The sequence below is a fragment of the Tachypleus tridentatus genome, chromosome 8 (genome assembly GCF_004210375.1).
Source record: "Tachypleus tridentatus isolate NWPU-2018 chromosome 8, ASM421037v1, whole genome shotgun sequence".
Lineage (NCBI taxonomy): Eukaryota > Metazoa > Arthropoda > Merostomata > Xiphosura > Limulidae > Tachypleus > Tachypleus tridentatus.
In genome coordinates, this window is record NC_134832.1 from 69,336,449 (window position 1) to 69,360,238 (window position 23,790).

Consider the following 23,790-nt stretch of genomic DNA (forward strand, 5'->3'; position numbering starts at 1 on the left):
TTGAATAGTAGAAACAGGTCACTCGTCTGAACTTGGTATTAAGTTCATAACGTAAGTTGGTTTATTCACAATATAAGAAGTGGATAATATTAAACTACATAAATAACATGACTTGTTAATGATACTGACTAGAATATCTAAAGTTATTTGAAAGTTAAGCATTTGCAGCAATAGAATTTATAAATATACCTGAGACAAAGTGGTTCGTAGTGCGGTTATAAGTATGTAATAAAACTTACGTTTACATGCATCCCGTGAAGAGGCTCCGGGGTTTGTAAATTGTTTTTCAGGACAAGCCGAACATTTGTATGATCCAAAATAATCACTATAATGATCCTTGGGACACGGGACACATTTTTCCTGTTTTTTGCTTCTGAACTGTCCAGGAGGGCAGGGAACTTAATGAAAGAAATAATTTTTAACGTATGTATTTAACCATATCCTAAACACCACGAATTTGACAAAAGCAAGGAAATTATATCATGTAAAAGAATCAACACAAGCTCGTAAACATTTAGTTTTATAGATAAATAAGTTATAGTATTTATAAGTTTTCTCTAAAAGCTGCTTTGTTAACATATTTTCCAAAAGAATCGTCAGATACATCGAACGTACAGAAAAAAATTAGTGAAGATCAATTTGAAATAGTGTTTATGTGTATATATATATGAAAAATATATTTTTATGTATAACAGATCGATGTATTCGTGGTACCTTAAAATACACAAAAATAAATTAAAAATCCTGATTTTGTATCTTAATCGATATTCTACAGTTTCCATAATAATGAAAACATTTTCCAAGATTTTTCTTACAAAAGGTTAAAATGTATTTTAACTTCACTCTGTGTTAAATTATGAAAAATTTAGTATGGTTTAATATTTACTAATTAATAAAATAGTTTTCATAACTTAGTCTGTTTATTTGGAATTAAGCACAAAGCTCCACATTAGGCTATCAGTGATCTGATCTCAACGGGTATCGAAACCCGATTTCTAGCGGTGTGAGTCTTCTGACAAACCGCAGTACCATTGGTGGTTATTTTCATAAAGTAACCTCTTTTCACAGTAATACCACAATTTAAATATTTGAAAAATGTTTCTTATGTGGGATATTTTCCGCAATACATTTATTCATGTTTTTGTTAACATTTTGTGGGCATTTGTTGTGTTTTTGTAAACTTATTCTGAAACATGATGCAACGAATAGTTGAAAACAAATGAACCTGGAGCCATTTGAATAGTAGACCGCAAAGCTATCCACTAGGAAACCTTGCTATTTTCATAACGTATAGTAAGTTGTAGGTCTTATAGAAATTTTACCTTACTGGTAATCTTTCATGTGATAATGTAATTAGCACAGGTATTTTTGTAGTGTGATATTTCGTTTTAACTGAAAGTCACAAAAAATTTATTACATATATTGCTTACTTCACATATTATTTTGCGTCTCTGTGTAAAAGAAATTAAAATTCAAGCGATTTTTCATCATCCTGTCGTGAAAAATATACTTGAAGAAATATACTAACAAAAACACTTTACAAGGTTTCAATAAAAACATTTGAGTTGTGATGAATCCAAATGTACTTCATGTTTTATCTTTAAATTAATGAAAACACGTGTGTCTATGAAACAGAATTTTTCCAGAAAAAAAAAAAAAATATCATTATTCACAACTTACAGCAATCACTTTTCCCTAACATGTATCCATATGGACAAATGATGTTGTTATCTGGTGGCGAATAAACTGAAATAAAAAATTAAATAAAACTGTTAAAATTTGCCAAGTTAACTATTTTACTGACAAAAGTTAAACAATCTTTTTTGTATGTTTTAACACGAAGTTTTAATGACGATATGTGAAATTGTCTAGTGAAATTTTTTTTGTTTATAAACGATTTATAATTTTTTTGTAAATTTATAAGTGTAAACCATCAGTTAGTTAAACATCTTAAGCTGGAATGTTTATATCACATCAAAATTCAGTAACACAGATTACTCTTATGTCGGCATGATACTCACAGGCAACATCTCTGATGAGTTTGACATTTTAAAGTCAAGATAATGCATAAAACTAGAAACTATGTCTAGAGAGTTATGGGAAAATGCTCTAATAGAAAGATTGTGGATCTTTAACTGAAGTAGCTTCGAGCTTTCCTTACAAAAAAGACTGTGTCCGCGTATCTTTGGGCAAAGAAAAACAACATTGTTAGCGCTCCTGATCTTCTGTCTATCAAGCTCATTAAGAGCTTGTTAGATCTTAGAACCCAAATACTCACCGGTGGTCTTACCTGTTTCCCAAACTCGCCAATTGCTCGGCTCATCAGACATAGAAGGGTCCCCGATGCTGTGCTTGTCAATATACTTTTGACTTTTCTCATCATTATGGGATCCCCATTTATTGAATTCTCCCATGGCTTCACAATGACTAAGACCGCCCTTGAAAATACCCACCAAATTAGTTCAGTATTGAGTCTTTTATAAACGTTGGGTGTTTTTCTTATAGCAAAGCCACAAAGGGCTTTCTGCTCAGCCCACCGAGGGGACTTTTATAAACGAAAGTTGAGCTCCAACGAACACGTGAATGCGTATTGTTCTCATATAAGTTTATTGTTAATTTTTGTTGATCATAAAGGAGTGCAAAATGTAATAAACTGTCATCTATTTATGATAATTTTCGGGTTATTGTTCCATTACATTTGTTTAGTGTTCCCTTTTTTGTCAGTAGTTATATCTCACGATTATTTTGCTTCATGAACACTCAGAAACTAATCAAAACGGTTATTTCTAGTTTGCCAATAAAAACGAAATGTGTCCCTTTTGAAAGCTCTCGGATATAAGGTATCGTATTTTTGATTTAGTAGATTTTTGCGAAGTCCACATGACCCATGAGAATATGAAACTTAGAGAGTAGCTTATAGGGTGCAATAAAAAACACTATTATTATTTTTGAGAAATGAAAATTAAAGAAAATATATTTATGCATACAATACAATAAACTAGAATTGTAATGCTACATATTCATCAATCACAATTTATAATACACGAATTACAGATGGTTAAATAAAACAATATGACTTGGAACGGTGTTGGTTGAATATTTTGATTCGTGTGCGCTTTCGCAGTTAGAAGACTTTTAATGGTAACGTCAATGTCTGTATATCCATCTGTTACGGTAGTAAAGATCTATGTACATCCGAGTGGCCCAAATGGTGTATCTGAGAAGTTAGAACACTAGAAACTGGGTTTCGATACCCGTGGTGGGCAAAGCACACATAGCCCATTGTGTCGCTTTGTGCTTAACTGCAAACAAACAAGCGATCTGTGCGGTATCTGTATATATTCCTAAATTAACTTTCAAACAGCACCTAATTTGGCCTATGTATGTAACTTTACGGCCACTCACCACACGTGTATTTTTGTATGAGCCTTGAACGTTTTTTGTTGTACAAATATCGTATTAGATTCCATGGTAAATTTAAATTGATGTTAACTCTAAATCCCCGTTAATTAGAATACTATGTTAGCGGAAATTATTTTCTAGGTGAAAGATAAATATTCACATGAAGTTATAAATATTCAGTACAATTATCTACCTTTTAAATAATGGTTCACAACGATTTGTTGTTTGGTTTGTGGCCTGATGTCTTCATTCCAGTAAATAACATTACAGTTATAATCACCCATATCGAAAGCTTGAACGTCTTTAATTATAAGGTCGCCTGTATACTTGTCCATTCTTATTTTGTTTCCTACAGATCCAATTGTGCCTGTTCGGCTTGTCCATTTGTAGCTAACAACATCGCTGAATAAATATTTTTGTTTGTAACCAGGTGGGATACATTTAACTTCAATATCTTTTCCTCGACGGATGTATGTGTACTTAGCTTTTACATGTATGCTTGGTAAAATAGCTCTTCCAAACACCGTAGTTTGGATTTCCGCAAGGAAGATAACTAAGGCAAATAAAATTTGCAATAATAAATCCATCATTCAGGAAATTTCTCTGTCTCTTTGATTTGCGTACGCTATGGGCTACTTTTCTCTAAAGGTTTATGTTGCTAAGATATGTTAATAATCTAAATAACTGTTGAAATTACACAATATATATTGTTGAAGAACTCTTAGTAACTATATTGTGATTGTTGCCCCCAGTGGCACAGTGGTATGTCTGCGGACTTACACACTAAAACCGGGTTTCGATACCCGTGGTGGGCAGAGCACAGATAGCCCATTGAGTAGCTTTGTGCTTAATTCTAAACAAACAAACAATTGTGATTGTCAAAAATAATATTCAGGTAACAATACTTATAAAGTTATATATTAGTATTAAGCCTGTTGTAATGAGTATTGTTTCGCAAAATTGAAAAAGAAAGGTTCGATTAATAATAACAAATATCAAATTGGCACGTATAAATGAGAACTTTAGATACGTAAACAATAAGGAAATATATCGTCACGATTAATTATTCAATGGACTAATGAATTAATTATGAATATTTATCCTCGTCATTAAAATGTGTAATTTCAATTATGAAAAATTAAAGACTTATAGGCCTTATCCCAAACAGTAAAGATGAGCTTGGCAATTGGCGAAAGTAATTTGATGCTGATAAAATAGCGAATCAAGTGCTATTGTTGCTGTGTTTCTTAAGAGCAGGGTTCCACAATTGATTCTTTGCGTCCTTTCCATTTTGAGGAATCGAACCTCGGATTTCAGTGTTGTTCTGTTCACTGAACATGGTATATAGCGAACCGATAATATGTTAGTTCTCTATGTTATTCACCATATATTTCTTTTCTGGGACCGGCATGGTCAGGTGGTTAAGGCACTCGACTCGTAAATCGACTTTGAATCCTCGTCACACTAAACATGCTCGCCCTTTCAGCTGTGGGGTGTTATAAAGACGGTCAATTTCACTATTCATTGGTAAAGAGAAGCGTTTTTCATTATTATCATTCACTGATTTTAGCATCTTACATGTTATTTAATGCATCATTCCCTAGTTTGTGTTTACATTATTATTTTGGTCTGAATTACTTAATTTTCAGCCATTTTTACAAAAAAGTGTTCGTGCTATTTCTTGAGTGATCATGCCATAAGATGGACATACTTTTTAAGGAATTTCACATTTCTTGCAAACAGCTTTGGATCTTACTTCAATTTTATTATAATTAATCAATTTTCACCCCTTTTTTTGGCTCTTTTAATGAATATATGGCATATACTATGAAAAGGGAGTCAACTTTTCTGCAGTTAATATGGGTAGCTTGTTAATTGATATATTGACTAAACTACTTAAATGTACAAGCTTTTTAGAATGTTCATTGATAAAGTTGTATATCTGTATCCCACAGCTATTACTCATTTCCCAAATAAGAAAATTACTAAAATTAGACAAATTACCATTTTTCAGTTTATTAAATATGGATAAACTGGTGTATTTCTTATTTGAAACTGTACATACTCAGTGTTACAGCATTGAATAGATTTTTCTCTAAAATGAAAGAAAACATTATCTGACAAATTTCAATCTTTGTAGTTTAACAAATAAACTTGATAATGAATAGAAACTTCCAGTGTACATTATTGCACTTCTGTATTCACATCCTTACAGTAATTCTGAACAAATAGATTCAGAAACAACAAAACAGCTGAAGTGACAATAATTCTTTTAACATAAGAAATGATAAAGTTTGAAGCCTAACTATATTTGTTATTCCATAATGCCTATTTTTTATTCCATGACTGATGGGTTTAGATAACAGTTATTGCCTATAAGATACACAACTCTTGAATTTGATGCTTTCATTAATAGGTAGGTGTTTACTAGGGCCAAATTCAGTGCTATAATAATAATGGTAACTGATATGTATAATGGATATATTTTCCAGATAGAATAAAATCGAAGCTGACCTCATTGTACTTTGTGAAGACCATTGTCTGGGAAGTGAAGAAAGGAAGTTATTAGTTCAAAACTATTTCTGGACATTTCTGAACAAGTGATGGTGAGCTAAAATGTTTCCATTAGTCTACAGGTTGATTCTTCTCTTCCTCTCTTGAGAACTAAATTAGAGAGCTCCATCTTGAACAAAATGAAAATAATCAACAGGTTGAATGTTATGTTCAAGACAGTAATTTTCAGATAGTTCTAATTACTGCATCCCTGCTAGTTATCAGTCCCTATACTAAAAACTACCAGTAGTAAGAACAATACTGTATTAAAACATAGATTGTCGAGTGAACCAAGGAGGCCTTCAGAGTAAATATAATAAATAACTATCAGTAATAACAACAATATTATATTAGAACATAGATTGTCGAGTGAACCAAGGAGGCCTTCAGAGTAAATATAATAAATAACTCTCAGTATTGACAACAATATCAGAATAAAATACAGATTGTCCAGTGATCTACAAAGGCCTACGGAGTAAATGGTATAAATAATTACTTCAATTAAAAGATCAGTTTCCAAGTTGCAGGTTGTTGCACTTGAAGAGGCTGTGGTACAACTGCAGAAGCTTGCTACAGCTGATCAGTTCTTCCTCTCCTTCCACTTCCTCTGTATACAGCACTGGCAGGTATTTGAACATGTTTTAGGACTTCATCTTTCCACTCTCTTCCATTTGTAAGACACTATTCACAGGGTTGTGGAGAGTGCTGTGGCAGTTATCAGTTGCTTAGAGCATCTACCTTGCAGTCAGTAGCAGGCAGGATCCACATTGCTATCAGTTTCAAAGCTTAGTGATTGTACGTTATCACTGCCATTTGTTATATTATTTTGTGTTTTATTCGTTCTGATCTTGCATGTGTGATGTGGATACCATTTTATAATGTCCAAAATATTATAGAAATTGAATTTTTTTTTTTTACACTTTGCATCTTTGTGATAATTAGAGACAAATGGTGTTACTTTTCAAATGTAATGCTATAAGATATTTCCCCAAACCTTTGTTTGCATTCACCGAGAGCATATTTGGTGTTAAAAGCCAAAAGACATAATATATTATAGCCAAATAGATAAAGGGTCGTTATTATATTTCTTATATATACAAGTTGTTGTTTTTTCATGGGAGTTATAAATTAATATTTTCATTAGATTTATTTTAAATTTATTCATCTCTATAGATTGTAACATAAACTTGTAAACTATTTCTTATGATACAGAATCATTTTTGTTTTAAAGTTTATTATAAAGATACAATAAAAACTGACTTGCCTGTTGAGAGTAATTGAATATAACAAAGATATCATAATGAAACCTTTGATTAATCAGCTTCTGATGTTCAGAAGATATATATGTTCAAAAAATCAATGAACAAGAAAAATAAGAAACCACATAATATTGGTATCTTTAAAAGGTAGACCTTTCTTTGTTGTAGGAAAATTGGAAATTACTAAATTAAGTGTGAAGAAATGTGTAGTAACATTATAGTTATGAAAAGAAGACTATCATGATACACCAGAATTGTTTTGATTAGATACTGAAATAATTTGACATATGGGACTAATTTTATTTGTGTTTTATGATTACAAATAAACTATGGAACAACAATTTTTGGTATAAAAGAGTATGAAAAGGTATTTGAAACATTTAACTTAAAAGGGAAATTATTATGGGTGTTTATACAGCAAAATAATAATATGACATGAAAAGTGATTAAAATATAAATGTTAATAAAAGGGACATAAAGGAATTCAAAAGTAATAAATATTGTTTTATGGATAATAAGTATTAAGAAATATCAGGGATAAAAAAAGTAACAAACTTGCACCGTAACTCGACAGCTAATTTTCCAAAATATGGTTTTTTCATAAAGACATGCAAACAGATTAGTAAATGACAAGCAATAGTACCCATCTCCAGTTATGGGAAAAGTTAGTCTTATTTGCTTCTTCCTAATCCTAACCATAAATAATATTTGTTTTATCTTTCCTTGACCAACTGTATTCTTACAAGTTCACACCTGTCTGATTCTTATATCTTCAATTTTAATGATTCTGAATTCCTTTTCCTTGATTTCCACAATTGGGATTTCTCTTGTTAGGTTTGTTATGGGAGAATGGGGTCAGATTATTTAGTATTGGTTTCAGATTTTAGTTCTCAGTATTTTTGTCTTTACTTGATTCTTCTAACCATACTTTACCTCTCATCTCTGTGCCAAAGGCTGAGGTGCTGCACCATGCTCTTTAGAATTTTTGTAGGTGATTATCATTCCCTGTTTCTTTTCTCCACAATTTTTTGTTGTAGTCCTAATTAAATTTAATCAGAAGCTAAAATCAATCCTTCATTTTATCCTTAGTTTACACACTGTTGCAAACTGAAACGTCCACCACTATACCTTGCTTTAGTCCCCAATTTCCTGTGTAAGAATTTCTAATTCACAACTTTCCTTTGTTACCTGTATATGATTCATTGAGGTTGTCAGTCATTACTAAATTCATTTGGGTCACACTTTTATGTACACAGGTGAGGTGGATAATTCTGTATTTTTACCTGTAGTCTTTTACCCAAATTCTCTCTCTCTTCTCCTCCAACCACTTTCTTCTATCTGCAGTATATCGAAGTTGTGGTGTTCATTAATATTTCTGAATTTTTCCTTGCTCACACTCAAGTTTCACTTGAGAGTGTTTCTTAAGCCCTTTCTGAGTTTTGCTCAGCCTTTTCCATCTGCCTGTGAGTGACTAGTCACCAAAATCTACACTTGTTCAACTTATAGTTCATGAGAGATAATTTGATGATGGGGACCATGGCTTCACTAAAACCAACTAACTCTTTGATCACACACAGACATTTCCATCTTCTCCTCTGAACCTTGCATTCACAGAAGAATTACTCACTGAAATCTTGACGAAAATAGTTCATATGCCCCTCCTCCAGCCCAGGATTTATAATGGTGGCTTGCCTCTCTGGCATCACCATCAATGTGCCACTATCTTTATCTAAGATGGATCTGTATCTGTTCACTGATGCTTCATCTCATCATATGAATGTACTCTAACTTCTGGTAGTCTGTTGGGCTTATTCATTGTTCTTACCCTTCCTCAGGGATTGTTTCGAAAAAAATACAAGATAAATCTACCATTTTTTCTTCTAGAATAACTGTAGATTGTTACATAAAATAAGTTATTTATCCTAAATAATCCCAGACTTGTAACAATTTAAATTTTGTCTTCATTTAGTTTTGTTGTTTTAATATTTTTTGAACTATGTAAGTATGCACCTATAAACACCTAGTAGACAAATGACTAAAACTGGAGTAAAATAAACAAACACTAAATTATGTAGCACATGCATTTTACATGCATAGATTCCTGAAAAATTGTTTCACTCATATTTTCTTTTCTATTCTAATAATATTCTGAGTTTCACATTGTACTCACTTTTGTAACAATAAATGAGAAATATAAAAGCAAGACTTTTAGTACTTACTTGTGGATCTTGTACTTTATTGTAGTAAGTCTGGATAAAAGTTAACACTTGTTAATACTTTGCTGAATTAAATTAGGAACACAAAATAATAACATGCAAACATTATATAATATCGTGTAATTAATATTATTTAAGTGGCTCTCTGAGTATAAACTATAAGTATATAGAAATACATAAAGAGCTCACAACATGTGAACAAACTGGCAAGTGGTTACTTAGAGGAAAGGTGATTGTTATTAGTGGTCAGATAAGAGCCAGATGCTCAAAAAGTGCCACGAAAGAGTCAGTTGCAAGTCAAATTACTGTTGAGGATGGTAAACCTTTCCCTGGATCAACAGTGTTGGCCTTGGTATGCCGCATGCAGGTGATTTCCGTGTCATCTGCTGAACCAGAACATGGATTTTCCCAGATGGCAGTTATTAAGGATGATTGGTGGTCCAAACTAATAAATGATTCTCTTAATGACTTGATGACAATAAAATTAGCTAAAAATAAGACCTGTGATCTTGCAAGCATAGAATTACTGTGCAAGTCTGTAGAATCCTGGTGGAAGGACAGTAAAAAAAAAAAAAACAACAGACAATTTGTGAGTCCACATGGAACTCACACACGTAAAGACAACAGAGATACTGAGTCTACATCAGCTTATGTCTCAGTGCTGGATGACTAAATCTACCAGTTTGATTGATGTGTCATTTTAATGGATACAAGGCTTGTTGCCACTTGCTTTGAAATAATGTTTCAGTGCTATGAATAAAATGATTCTGTTTTATATAATAATTGTCTCTACTTGATTTCTTGTTTTCGGTAATGTCCGGTGAAAATTTTGAGGTGTCCTGCTGAAAATTTAGAATATTTCTACCCTTGGAGAATTAACTTAAAACGTTAGTATTTCTAGAAGGATATTAAATATCTTTATCAGCAAAATGTCAATCTGTAAACAGTGTGAACCAACCAAGTAAAGACATCTTGGTAGCTTAAGCGAGGTATAACAATATCAATTTAGGTGGGATATTGAATGAAGATTTAAAGGGATGCTGAGTACTTATCTGAGACAATACCTGATTTTGTCAGCAGAATGTTTTGTGGTATCTACTTTATGACTCCTTGATATCCTGAACTTTGAGTGAAGTATTTTAAATGGCAAAGTGTGGCTGCCAGACTTCATCCAAGAAAACATAACACACCAGTTTCTTGAGTAAGATTGAAAGTGTAATTGTGACTCCTTCCTGAGATGAATAATCTATTATTTGTTGCAGTTCTGACTGGATTTCTTTCTTGAACAAATTTGCATGAACAGTATCTGGCATTCTGCTGTATAAGGGAAACATCCAGATCAAGAATTTGAGGTTGAAATTTTCTGCACATACAGGGAAGCAAAGAGCTTTTGGCCCTATAGGTGAATATTGTCTTGACTAAGCTGAAAATGTTTACCAAATCAGACAAGGGATGAAGATAAATATTTATATGATGAATAATGATCATCCAAAGGCATGGATCTGTAAAGTAAAAAATATTTCTTATTTCCAAGAGATTCTGTGGATAAGAAATAAAATTTTATTTGGATTTAGAAATACTATGTAATTTACTACTATACTTGAACTAGAGTAACATTACCTTCTTTAGAACATCATAACTCCATGATGTGAAGAAGGTGATGTTAACTAGTTGTGTTTACCCTAGTTTACAACTGCTAAATTATGGATGGCTACCATACATAACTCTCAAGAGCAGCTTTACACAAAATTGGGAACAAAAACATTTCCTCATGAACCTCCAGTAGACTAACAATGAAGTCTCATCAGAGGATGAAGTATAGAAGTACTACTTACTAAATAAGCATGACATGTACAGACGTCACAAACGTTCATATGTGAGAAAGAAAAGCAAGTATCATCTGTGGATCAAGCATTGTGAAAAGGAACATCAAAAGTAAACTTCATGAACAGTGTCAAAGATCTCTGCTACATATTCTATTCCTGAAACTAAATTTGTAAATACTAAAAAACAAAATGCAGAGACTCAGCTGTTGTTATGAGTAACACATCTGTGTGTTTTATAATAGTTACACAAACTGTAAATTTGCATTTGTTTATATTTCAAAAATAAATGCAAGGATCCTAACATACTTTCAATCTACTGCCCACTTCCTTTGAGAAGCTGTCTCTGTAAAATCTTAGGATGGCTAACACTAGTCTTGTTTGTTTCCTTGAATCAAACAACCTCTAACCCACCCAATGTGGATTTTGATGACAGAGCTTCACTGTGGACCACCTGATTTGACTTGAAACTTCAATCAAGGAAGCCTTTTTCAAGACACATCTTGTTTCTGTTGTTGTTGTTCTTTTACCTTAAGAAAGCTTGTGATACCACGTGGAGATATAGCACTTTGTGAGACTTCCACTCATATAGGTTTTGTGGCTATTTGAAACACATTACGTTTCCAATACCTAATCACCCATTGATAAAAAAATGGAAATATAACTTTTTTCCAAAACTCAGTCTAATTACCTACTGATAAATAAAATAGAAATAGTAGAAATATAATACTTTATTTAATAGCTAATCACTTGTGATTTATTAATCAACTATAACAAATAACACATTTGTGTCGTATTATATTAATCTACTGATATCAATCGTGTATATTTAAATTTTAATATTCACAAGAATGCAAAATCAGCAATACACACAATTTCATTTTCAACGACAGTTCGTTTGTTTGTAGTTAAGCACAAAGTGTTAAAGGGCTGTCAATGTCCTTCCCACCACGGGTATTTGAATCTGCTTTCTAGCATTGTAAATCCGCAGATATAACGCCTTGCCCCAAGAAAATTTTAGCAAAAGCAAATGAATAAGTTAAAGAAAAATCTTTATTCTCGATCACGTGTATTTTTTTATAGCAAAGACCCTTCAGGTTATCTGCTGTGTCCTCTGAAGGGAGTTAGTCTTCTACAATTTCAACTAATAACACAATTTATCTCCATCTTATATCGTTTGGGCAGTTAACCAAAACTGGAAAGAATAATGACTGTAATCAGTGAAAGCTTGCAGAGCTCAATGTTTTACTGTCTTAAAGTTTCTTCCATGAAATTATTTTATAAGATGAATTTAATAACTTGTTTGTATCAAATTATAATTATATAATGTAGACAGTACTATAGAAAAGTGTTGAGAAAAAGTGTCAAAAATTAGATTTCAGGCTACTTTTAAAAATAATGGTTTGGTTTGAATTTTGCACAAAGCTACACGAGGGCTATCTGTGCAAGCCGTCCCTAATTTAGCAGTGTAAGACTAGAGGGAAGGCAGCTAGTCTTCAACACCCATCGTCAACTGTTGGGCTACTCTTTTACCAACGAATAGTGAGATTGATCCTCACATTATAACGTCCCTACCGCTGAAAAGGCGAGCATGTTTGGCGTAACGAGGATACGAACCCGCGACTCTCAGATAACGATTCGAGTGCCTTAATCACCTGGCCAATAATAATGGAAGGTAAATCACAGGTGAAACATTAAAAGTTTATTCACCTGCATATTTAGTATAACAGAAACTCAGTGGAAGTGCTTGAGTTTAGCACAGTTAATATTTTCTATGTCTACCATTTGCACTAATAATTGCAGACAGTCTGTAAGGCATTTCTGCAACAAGTTTAATCAAACTGTCCTTTGGGACTTTACTCCAAATCCTCTCATACACTCCATAAATTTTCTTCAGAATTAACTTTTGATTTGTCAAGTTTTTGATCTATAAAATTCCAGATTTGTTCAACTGGGCTGAGATCAGAGCTCTTTGGGGACCATCACTCCAACAGTTTCTTTCTTAGCTAAGTAATTTTTGCTTAGGTTGGATGAGTGTTTGAAATCATTAACTTCTTGACAGTACAATCCAGTAATATGCAAACCACTGGGTATACTTTGACAGATCAGTATCTGATGGTAGTTGCACTGGTCCATTGTTTCAGCTATTTTACAAATATCTTTTGTCACCTCAGCACAAAAACACCACCAAACCATCACACTGGTTCCCCCCCATACATCATGGTAGATGCTCTATATTGAGGTAAATATATTTCACTTTTTTTTTCTTCTGCTGGATGTATAACCTATGTTATGAACCAAATATTGCAGACTTTAACTCAACTGTCCATAACACCCCTTTCCAATCATCAACAGTACAGTTTACGTAATTTTTAGCAAATTTCAGTATCTTGACAATACTTGAAAGATGAGGTAAAGGTTTTCTTAACTGCTACATGACCAAATACTCCATTCTCATTGAGTCTCCTTGATACTGTAGATCTGGTCACTTTTCTGTTATTTGGTACATGGTCGTTTATCTCATAGTTTGAGATCAACAAAAGTCTTCCTTCTGCTTCAAAGACTGCATAAACAAAGATATTAAAAAACATCAGTATCATTTAATTTAGGTGTTCTACTTTTCCTTTCCTATTTTCAAATTTACACATCTCAGTCTCTTGATCTATGGTGTACTTGACAGTGTTTGGGAAGCATTTCAAGTCAGCAACAATTTGTCAGAGTCCAACAAACATCTCGTAAAACTTTTACATAATTTCTCTGCTCCACTAACTATGTTCTGTGCTTTTTTGGAAAGTGTAATATTGTTGTGTATGCTGGTGGGTGTGGCAAGAGGTGTCTGATTTTCTATCTGATAGCTCTGTAACTAAACAAGATACAAAGCTATAAATATTTTGTTTCAGTGATGATGGTAATATAGTGAGTAATATATGTTAAATTTTGTACTTATAGTTGTGAATAAATTTGAAAAGGGGACAGTCTATAATAAAACTGTCACATTTGTCACAGTAGGAGAAATTTGGGATTTTAAAGAATATTGCTTTATAAAAGTAAGAAACTAAAACTTATACTATTGTAAAATATAGATTTTAGCTACAATTTTATGCTATACTAATTAGTAGAACGTAAAAAATAGTTTAATTAAATCCTGAATGCAAATCACTAAAATCCTCATGACACATGCAGTAAAGGATGTATGTGGACACAGCTAAATTGTGTATCATTCTCTACATGAGCAAGAACCTAATGAGGTATTCACTTGAACTTAAAGAGTTAATAAAACTGCAATCATATCAATTGTCATGAAATTATAAACCTGTTAAAATTAGATATTTTGATTATTTCAATACTTAAAAAATTGAATAATAAATATATGTTTTTGTTTGTTATTAAGTACAGAGCTAGATAATGGTATATTTTGTGTGTTGAGTTTTAGCTTCATTATTTATTTTGACTTCAAGATTTTAAGCTTTGGCAATTTGAGAGAGGGAGCTCACAAATCAAGGATCTCAAATTTGATTCCAATTAACATCAAAATTGCTCACTATTTGTTTGATATGACAAAACTACAAAGGCTATCTCTGTTGCTGCCACTCATTTTGAGTTACTGACTGGAGGAAAGACAAACAGCTAGCAACACGCACTGCCAACTTTTCTGGTTTTACTTGTACATACCATGATTTAAGAACACTGTATTAATCAGTTAATGAAGCAAGTCCAGTCTGATTAAAGTATTCATCTTTTCACTTCAGGTTCATGCTTTATATAGCTTACAACATATCTGTATTCCTTCAGCACATATGAATATCTCAACAACAGGATTTCAATGTGAATCTCATAACTCAGTGACAAAACATTATTGATCATAATTACAGAAGTGACTGGCTATAATGAGCAATTTGCAATTCTTATGGTGTGAAGCATAATTATAATTAATTATACTTGTCATACAACAGCAGTATTATACCTATTGTACTTTTTAATACTAAAATTCCTTATCTAGACCCTCTAGTGATTTTCAGGAATTAGAAAAGTGTATATCAAAAATATTTCAACAACAACAAAAAATTAAGTTTAAGAACATTCATTTCTGTAACATCTATAGTAAAAACAACGTAATAAATATTCAATATATAAATATGTAACACACTGTCAACAAATGATGTTTCATGCAATGAGTTGATGAAAACACAAATATTTATTTATAAAAACAATACATAACCTGCATAATTTCTTCTTAAAGAATTTACAAGAATATTACTTTACATGAATAAGACAGAGCAATTTCAGTAAAAACTTGAAAGAACTAATTCTTTTTTTTGATACAATAATTCATGATGAACAACGAAGACAACATTTTTTATTGCCATGTTCTTGACATTCACAGCTTTCAGTACGCATTTGTCGTAAGGCCTAGAACAAGAAGAATAAAAATAATGTCACTGTCATGTGTTAAAGATTAAGGTTCAAAGTTCACCCTGAAATAATTATGGGTAGAAAAAGAAGGAAAGTAAGTAGCAATTAAGTACATTCATGAGAAAACATTATCCAACAGTAATGTATTATCTAATGCAGGGGTTCACAACCTTTTGGCACTCGCGACATGAAAATGTAATTGATGAAATAAAATTAATGTTATCCCAAGCTACTTCTAACAATGCTACGCGACTCCCCTGCCAAGGCTTTGCGATCCCCTTGGGGGGTTGCGACCCACCGGTTGGGAACCCCTGATCTAATGGTTGAGATAACCTTGTTAAAGAATGCCTGAGATCTTAACATTCAACACGTCGAGAGTTAGGGCATAATTAACATACTAGAAGAGTAAAATGAAACCAAAATATATTTAATAAACAAGTGTAATCTATAATGAAATTGATAACACATGCATATAGTTGTTATAAATTATCACATACCTAGACTTTACACATGTAAAAATACAGATACAATAAGTTACTCAAAGAAATGCAGCTATGTTTAATCAAGTGATATAACTGAACAATGGAATGTAAGCATTCACATGGATACAAGTTACTTATATGCATTAATATTTCTACATATATCATATATAATAAGGCTTAGAAACAGCAAAGTTGTAAAAGTATAAAATAGAGACACTATTAAACTTGTGGTAAGAAATCTCAATCATGAAGTTATCCTTGGTCTATAGACAGCATTAACTGATTCATGCACGTCTATCAAAAATCATCTAAGAGGAACAGTCCAGTCCTTATTTAGCAGTAATTCTTGGGATTACCAATAACTTTCATTGAGTTCATATGCATATCAGAATCCAAAACTTCTAAATTACTAAATTATATAAATGCTAGAGTAAAATTATAGTGAGTCAAACACTGCCAGTCATCATAGCCATGTATTCTTCCTGCCAACCAAATCTCTGCTTCCCAGTAAGCATTTTCTTTTACTTGGTTTTATTTTCTTACAATGATTTTGTTAATCTTTTATTAAAAAATGTTTCAAGTAATGAGAACCAGCAGATGCTTAAAAGTATAAGGTTACTAAAACAAAGTAGATAAGGAAGGGTCTGAATACATATTTCATTTATTATTTAAACCTTCACCTCTGTCTCATTTCCTTATTACTGTATAAATCTTCTGGAGTTGGTGATCCATACACTTATCACAGACTGCATATCCAGTGATTTAAGTACTACTTGTAACATGGTAATTGCCTCACAATAATGTCTGTTACGATCCTACTAATAACACTGCACAACAAAGTTTTTGCTTCTTGAACACTGTTGGGTGTTCCTTATAGGTTTTTTGGCTGTTGATCAAAAAAATCACATCCAAATTTGCCCATCATGTACCGTTTCATCGAAATCTTCAGTTTTGCTACAATGGAAAAATGATATCTGGGCAACTGGAATCCATCAATGCTTGCTGACTACTGTTGGACACTGCAACGTGATGCACCGGACATTGAATACAAACGAAAATCAGGAGCAAAACACTTCTAATTATGTTGAACTTAATAGCATATTAGAAACATAAATGCAATTAAATACGTTATTGCCAGTAAACAGTTAACTGACTATTTCTCAGAGTTCCAATGTGATGAAGCAAAACCAAAACTATATCTATGCATACCCACCAGGTATCTGCCACAATCAGCAACAACTTTTTTGGAAAGCAAAACTTTTCAAAAAAATAGTTGTGCAGTGTAATTAATGTAACTTTAATAAATTAACAGAGAATTTATCTTGTTGGTATTGTTTAGCTATAAACAAAATCCAATATGGAATCATATACTAGTGATAAAACTGCTCAATGTGTTATAAAAAAGAAGATAAGAAATTAGAAAATTTGAATTTTCAACTTAAAGATGCACCTTATGTACATGAGGGCTAAACAGCTAAGTCAAACACTTCCTATAACTCAAGTTCTGCTACTCACAATTTCAAGTTATCCACCCTCACAACCTGAAATACTAATTATTAGGCCATACAAAAGAGGTAATACTTATGCAGATATTTAAAAACGAAATTTTCAAGTGTACATACATTAAGAATTAGATGACAGAAATCATCAATCCTTAGTAAAAGAGTCAAAACAGTTACTCAGAACTTTTGAACATACTGAAGGATATAATAGTAAAATAGAATGGACAATTTTTTGACAAAAAATGTTTGATAACTTCATAAGATTTCTTTATAATGTACCTGATAGTTACCAGTATGGTATCCACTCATATACCATGACATCAGCATTGAAGCTAGAGCTTCGTCATCTGTGACACCTTCATCATCCAGAGGAAAAGGTGGTAGTGGTGGAATATCTGGAATCTTAATTAAGTAAAATAGTAAGTTAGAAGCAAAAGTATCCATTACAAGTGACAGAAAACATTTAAGATAATCTTTTTTTAAAATTATTTTATGGACTTTAAAAAGGTTAGTTGTGTTGCACTCTTGATTTTATTCACTTAGAGTAAAGCTTTGAGCTATTTATGTTACCCAGCATGAAAAGTAACTGCACAGCACTTAAGTCAGGCTAAGAGCTGCTCAATAATAACATATAATAAATCAACATTTTTATTATTTATGTTACAATTTAAAAATGTGAATGACAGTGTTATTAATTCTTAATAATTTAGTTTAGAATATCCTGCAAAAAAGAACACCTGGTGTCAACATCATTCCTGCTTGTTCTCACATCACTTCTGAAGTGAATGTTGGTTTTTGCCTGCATGTGAATGTTGATTTTTGTCTGCATGTGCAGCTTTCGAATGGGAGACAGATGAACACTGAGGCAGACAATATGGTTCACAATATGTTCATCAAGTTAATTTTAAACAGTAGCTTTTGTTTAGCTCATTTAACCATTTCTAGACAAAAGCAATGTCACTGATACCTTTTGGTTTTTTACTTCTCAAAGTAGAAACTATTTAATCAAAGTGCATGATATTTAGTACAAACACACTAAATAGTGGTATCTAGTATTGGCTTAAAATTTTCCTATAATTTGATGAGCATATGTATATGTATGAAACACAGACATCACATGAACACTGTTAAAGGCTCAATAAAGATACTTTACTATTGTTTTGATTTTTTGTTTAAAATTAAATTTTTACTAATTGAATGATATACTACAGTGTTATTGAGTTGCAATATTTATAAGTCTATCGTTCAGTGTACGATACGCAGTTAAACATATTCTGACGACTCAGATCTTTACTGGATATTAGTTTCTTGTTAATCCTGTTCAAACAAAATAAATAAATTAACACATTACTGCCTTTATTTGTGATAGGGAAAAATGTTTTCAATTTGCAGAAGACTTAAGATTACTATTTGTTAGGAAAACAAATATAATATCAACCTTGTTGTGGTATTTAGTCAATAATGATAATAAATTTGTTAAGTAGGGGATATCTGTAAAACTTACAACAAATTTCTTTCTAGACGAAAGCACATTTTTAAGAATATGCAAACAAGGGTATTTGGAAGAGTTTTATCATACAAAATTAAGGGTAATTCAAAACTGTTTAACAAAATCAAAACAATGTGAATAAAAACAGGAAGTTTCATATTTTAAAAAAAAGAGCATTGCTGAAAAATATTATAAAGACAGCACATAGCCAATTTTAATTTTTTTTTTAATTTGGTTGCATAGATTGTAGGGAGCATGCACATATTAATTAATCAAACCTAGTTGATTAATGAGCCTATTAACTAATCAATTAGCAAATGCCATTTATCACACAGACTAGTCATGTTATCAGGATTTTAATAGCAAAAGAGGGAAGAATTCTTTAAAATAAGCATTTGTGAAAATTTTGAACACAAACTGGGTGGCATTCAATTGACTTTTGAAATAATCAAAACAAGTCAAATATATTTACAAAATATTCTTTTCACTATAGGAAATCACAATTTTATTTAAAACTTTAAACTATTTTTTTCTTGGATACAACTGTGGCAATCACCAAACAAAGTTAAGTAAAAGAAATATTTTAAAATTGTTAATAATTGATGTCTTAAAAGGAGTTTTACAGTTTAACTCAGATAACAAGAAAAATTTGTACTGTTAAGGAGTGTTTATAAAGCCTGATACAACTGTGGTAACCCATAGGGTAATATAAATGAATTATTTGCTGGTACTTTTGTGATAAGAGTAGAGAAAAATAATTTGTCTTATCAACTGCATTCTAAAGTAATTGAATCAGCCTGTGTGGACTTTGATGAAAGGAAACAATTATTTAAAGCTCTGGATACAACTCTGATAACCAACAGTGTAACAAACATTTGTATGTAAAAGTGACTTATTTTAAAATATTTTTTAAAAGCAAGTGGATGTGTGCTATTTGTTTACTGTTGAAATTTATTGCCAACAAGTTACAAACACCTACTGCAAAAAATCCAGTCCATACATACTTAAAACCTGATACATATCTTTTTCATTAAATGAGCAATGAATGGAAGAAAGGTAGCCACAAGTTCATATAAGTGATGTTTGGAAAAATGACTACTCAAATAAAAGAAAATATTACAATGATACTGTTCACTGATTGTTGGAAATTGTGTGCATTATATTGTAAATTCACTAATATATTATTAAGAAAATATTTACAAATTCTGACAAATGTGTGTAAAAAAATGATGTTCACCACAGTGATGCCATATGTAAATTTCTCTGTTATTTGTCTGAAAACATTTGCAAATTGTGGGATAACCTTGCAAGCTAGTAAACCAAATAACATATTAGCATAAACATATGTACTCTTTGTTTTTTGAGAAATTATTTAAGAACTGAGAGGTGAGTTTACATTCTTTTAAAGACAAATGAGTGAGTCAGTTCAACATATATGGACTTACAAAAGATGTAGATGGTCCATGGAGTTGATCAGCATACTGCCAAGCTGGATTGGAACCTTGTACATACAATTGAACAAAACGGTTCAAGCTTATATATATAAGTAATAAACAGTGACAATCTATATAAAAAAAAGCAATGAAAAAATTACCTTGACTTATAGTTAGCTTTATTACAATAAAAATTCAGTTATACAAATTTAGAAATATGTTTTTCTTGTTATAATTTTAATTGAGATGTTTTGTATTTTGTGATGTCTATAAATGTTCTAAGTGTTTACAGTTGGAGTGATTTACATGCTGCATCTTAAGTTTTTGAAGACTTGGAAAAAATATATTTTAATATTGAAACATGTATCACATAGTTACTCTGTCACATAATGTGTCAGTTAATTAGTTAGTAAGTCTGTTACCATGTTCTCAATCACTTACTGAATTAGTGGAGGTTAAACAGCCAGATTTGATTTAGTACCACAGATAGGAAAGTTTATTTTATATGTGAGTTAGACCTATCCCTTAGTTATTGTTAGTTCATGAAATTATGTAAGTTGTAGAGATTTCAGCTAAAGAGATAATCACTTTTTTTCCTGTAAGCAGACTGGAATTAGTAATATTTTTACTAAGTAATAAAAGAAAACAACACACCAATAGAGACTGTTGCAATATTAGCATAAGGAATAATAATATTTTAGTGTAAATAAAATAGAATCAAGACTTCAAGATGACAGTGTATGTTTGAACCAAGATTAAAAACATGTTGGAAATCACAAAACAGTGGTAATAACGTGAAGAAAACGAGAACAAATAGATGTGAAATAAATTAACAGAAATTAGAATAAAGAGAAGAAAAATTAGAAGATCAAAAACACACAAGGTAAAAACAAGAGAATTAATAACAAAAATAAATTTCATTGAAGAGAGTATTGGAAATGTGCAGGAGGATAATAAGAACAAAGCTGAAGTCGTAAAATAAAATGAAATAAAAACCACTACAATATGAGCTCTTTCATAAGGTGGGCTTTTCTTCTTCAGGGGCAAACTGGTGGTGGTGGTGTAATCAAATGAATGATATTTATATACAGAGAGGGAGTTTAGTGATATTATGAAGGTCATCCAGTTTTTCCAGGAAATGTTTATTTGTCTATAAATTATTGTAAGTGTCTCATTTCTTATACAACATAGCCAATGGCAGTAATGTCTGTGGAAAGGTGTTAGGGATATTTTAATTTGGAAATGGCTAAATATATGTGTATTTAAAACTATGCTTAGGTGTTTAAGTAAAATAAAGGTGACATCTGGAGACTGATTTAAAAATATATGTCATACTAATTAATTTATAAAAACAGATATGAAAAGTTATCTTAAACGAACAGCAAATTTTAGAAAATTCAGCTTTCATATTTCATAAAAAAATAAGGAAAGAACAGTTATTTTTATTTTTTTGACAGAGATAAAACCAATGAACAGAGATCACCAATTCCAGGAGCTAGATTAATTCTGAAAGGTTGAACAGTTTAGATTAGCAATCCAATAAGCTTCTTTTATTTCTCTATTTGCTTTAGTTCTGAAAATTCATTATTCACCAGTAAGTTCACAAGTGACCTGTAAAGACCATACCTGAAAACCTGTATGACATGCATGAAGTGGCATAAATGATTGGATGTGAAACAGTTTCTTTGCAGGTTTTTTTTTCCAGGTTTTAGAGATCCGTACCTGGTTCCAATCCATTCCATACTCTCACTATGGTTCTAAATAATGAATTTAGATGATACAATGTAAATGCAATTCACTTTCAAATGTTAAAACTTTTCTTACCTGAAAAATGTATTTCAGAGATACCTACTTCTCTGCACCACAAAGAGTGAGTGATTTCCTTCACACACATAGTTATATAAGTTCTTGCACATTCTACAAGCCTTTAACAAAGCTCCCATTTCTACACATGCTAAGCGTTCTGTGCTAGTCTATAATATATAAAACTGTATAATAAATTACGCATAGTAGTTATTGAAAGGGAAAAATGAAGTATATTGTAGGTTAAACCACCAATGATAAGATGTTAACTACAGAGAACTATATTTTTAATAATACATACTGATGTGGATAAAACTGTTGGGTAATACTTTCTTCAGGTACCTTTAGCTGAATAGTAAATGGAAAAGTCTTAAATTAAAGATTACACAATAATATAACAGATAAACACTTATAACAATGTTTAAAAATGTTTAAAACAATACAATAAAGAAATTAGACTGTTTTGTACATATAAAACAATATACATGTATATTATAATTTTAAAAAGAAAAATCCACAACTGAAAATTTTGTAAAAGAAATGAAAAATTAGTTGATGAAAGTTAAAAAAAACATCACTGAAAAAATAATACATGATTAAATAAATGCATAATACTGTATAAAAATGTTTAAAAGAAGTTAAAGCAAAGAACAGAAACTTTAAAAAAAGCTAAAGCTTTCATTTATCCTATCAAGATATCTTTGAACATTTTAAAGTAATTATTTTGCAAACTAGTGTTAAGCCACTGGTTTATCTGTATTACAGCTTACTGTGACCCCAAAATGTATGAACAATATGTTGGTTTTTCCTATTTATAATTTTCTACAACACATGAATATGATGGAATATATGATGCATTTTTTATATGTGGTTAAAATGATCCATTTTATTCATAATTTTTTTTCTTATAACTCGTGTTCACTAATTCTCTATTATACTATTTTAACCATTTGTAATCATTACTGTACACATTTCTTTGTTAAAGTCATATAACCTTTGATGATTTAGAACATTTTCTTTCACAAATTTTCTGTTCAACTACAGATAACTGAAGAAGGGCACTGCCCAAAGGGCTGTATCTACAATAGTATATATTAAAAAATAAATATATCTGTAGTAAACGTCATGTTGTCTTTGGTGGTTTAACTGATGACATACTTCTTTTCTTCTTAAAATGTAATAATAACTAACTATACTTTCACCAATAAGAGAGCAACACATCATCCACACTTAGTAATCCATACAAACATCTGCCTCATGAGGCAAACTAAATACACCAAAAGTGAAGGAAGAATGGGAGGTGGTGTATCAATCTGAAATACATTTACAGGTAAAATAAATGTTAACTTTAGAAATGTTACTAATTTTTTTTGCATCACTAAGAGCTAAATTCTCACCTTGAAATAGTGGAAAGA

At 31.3% G+C, this 23,790-nt stretch overlaps 1 protein-coding gene across 3 annotated transcripts in view; it reads right to left on the minus strand.

Annotated features, from left to right (window-relative positions):
* Positions 1–15,429: 15,429 nt before the first annotated feature.
* The window catches only part of LOC143222584 (uncharacterized), a 73,852-nt gene continuing 65,491 nt past the window's right edge, over positions 15,430–23,790 (minus strand). For 2 of the 3 annotated variants that reach the window (XM_076449282.1, XM_076449283.1), the window contains exons 2-5: positions 22,199–22,329; positions 20,585–20,703; positions 17,964–18,052; positions 15,430–15,663 (exon numbers count right to left, since the gene is read on the minus strand). In XM_076449282.1, coding sequence (XP_076305397.1) covers positions 15,537–15,663; positions 17,964–18,052; positions 20,585–20,703; positions 22,199–22,217 — 354 coding nt within the window. In that variant the 5' untranslated portion in view covers positions 22,218–22,329 and the 3' untranslated portion in view covers positions 15,430–15,536. Of the gene's footprint in view, positions 15,664–17,929; positions 18,053–20,584; positions 20,704–22,198; positions 22,330–23,790 lie in introns of all 3 variants that reach the window. The other variant, XM_076449284.1, reaches the window with a different exon arrangement.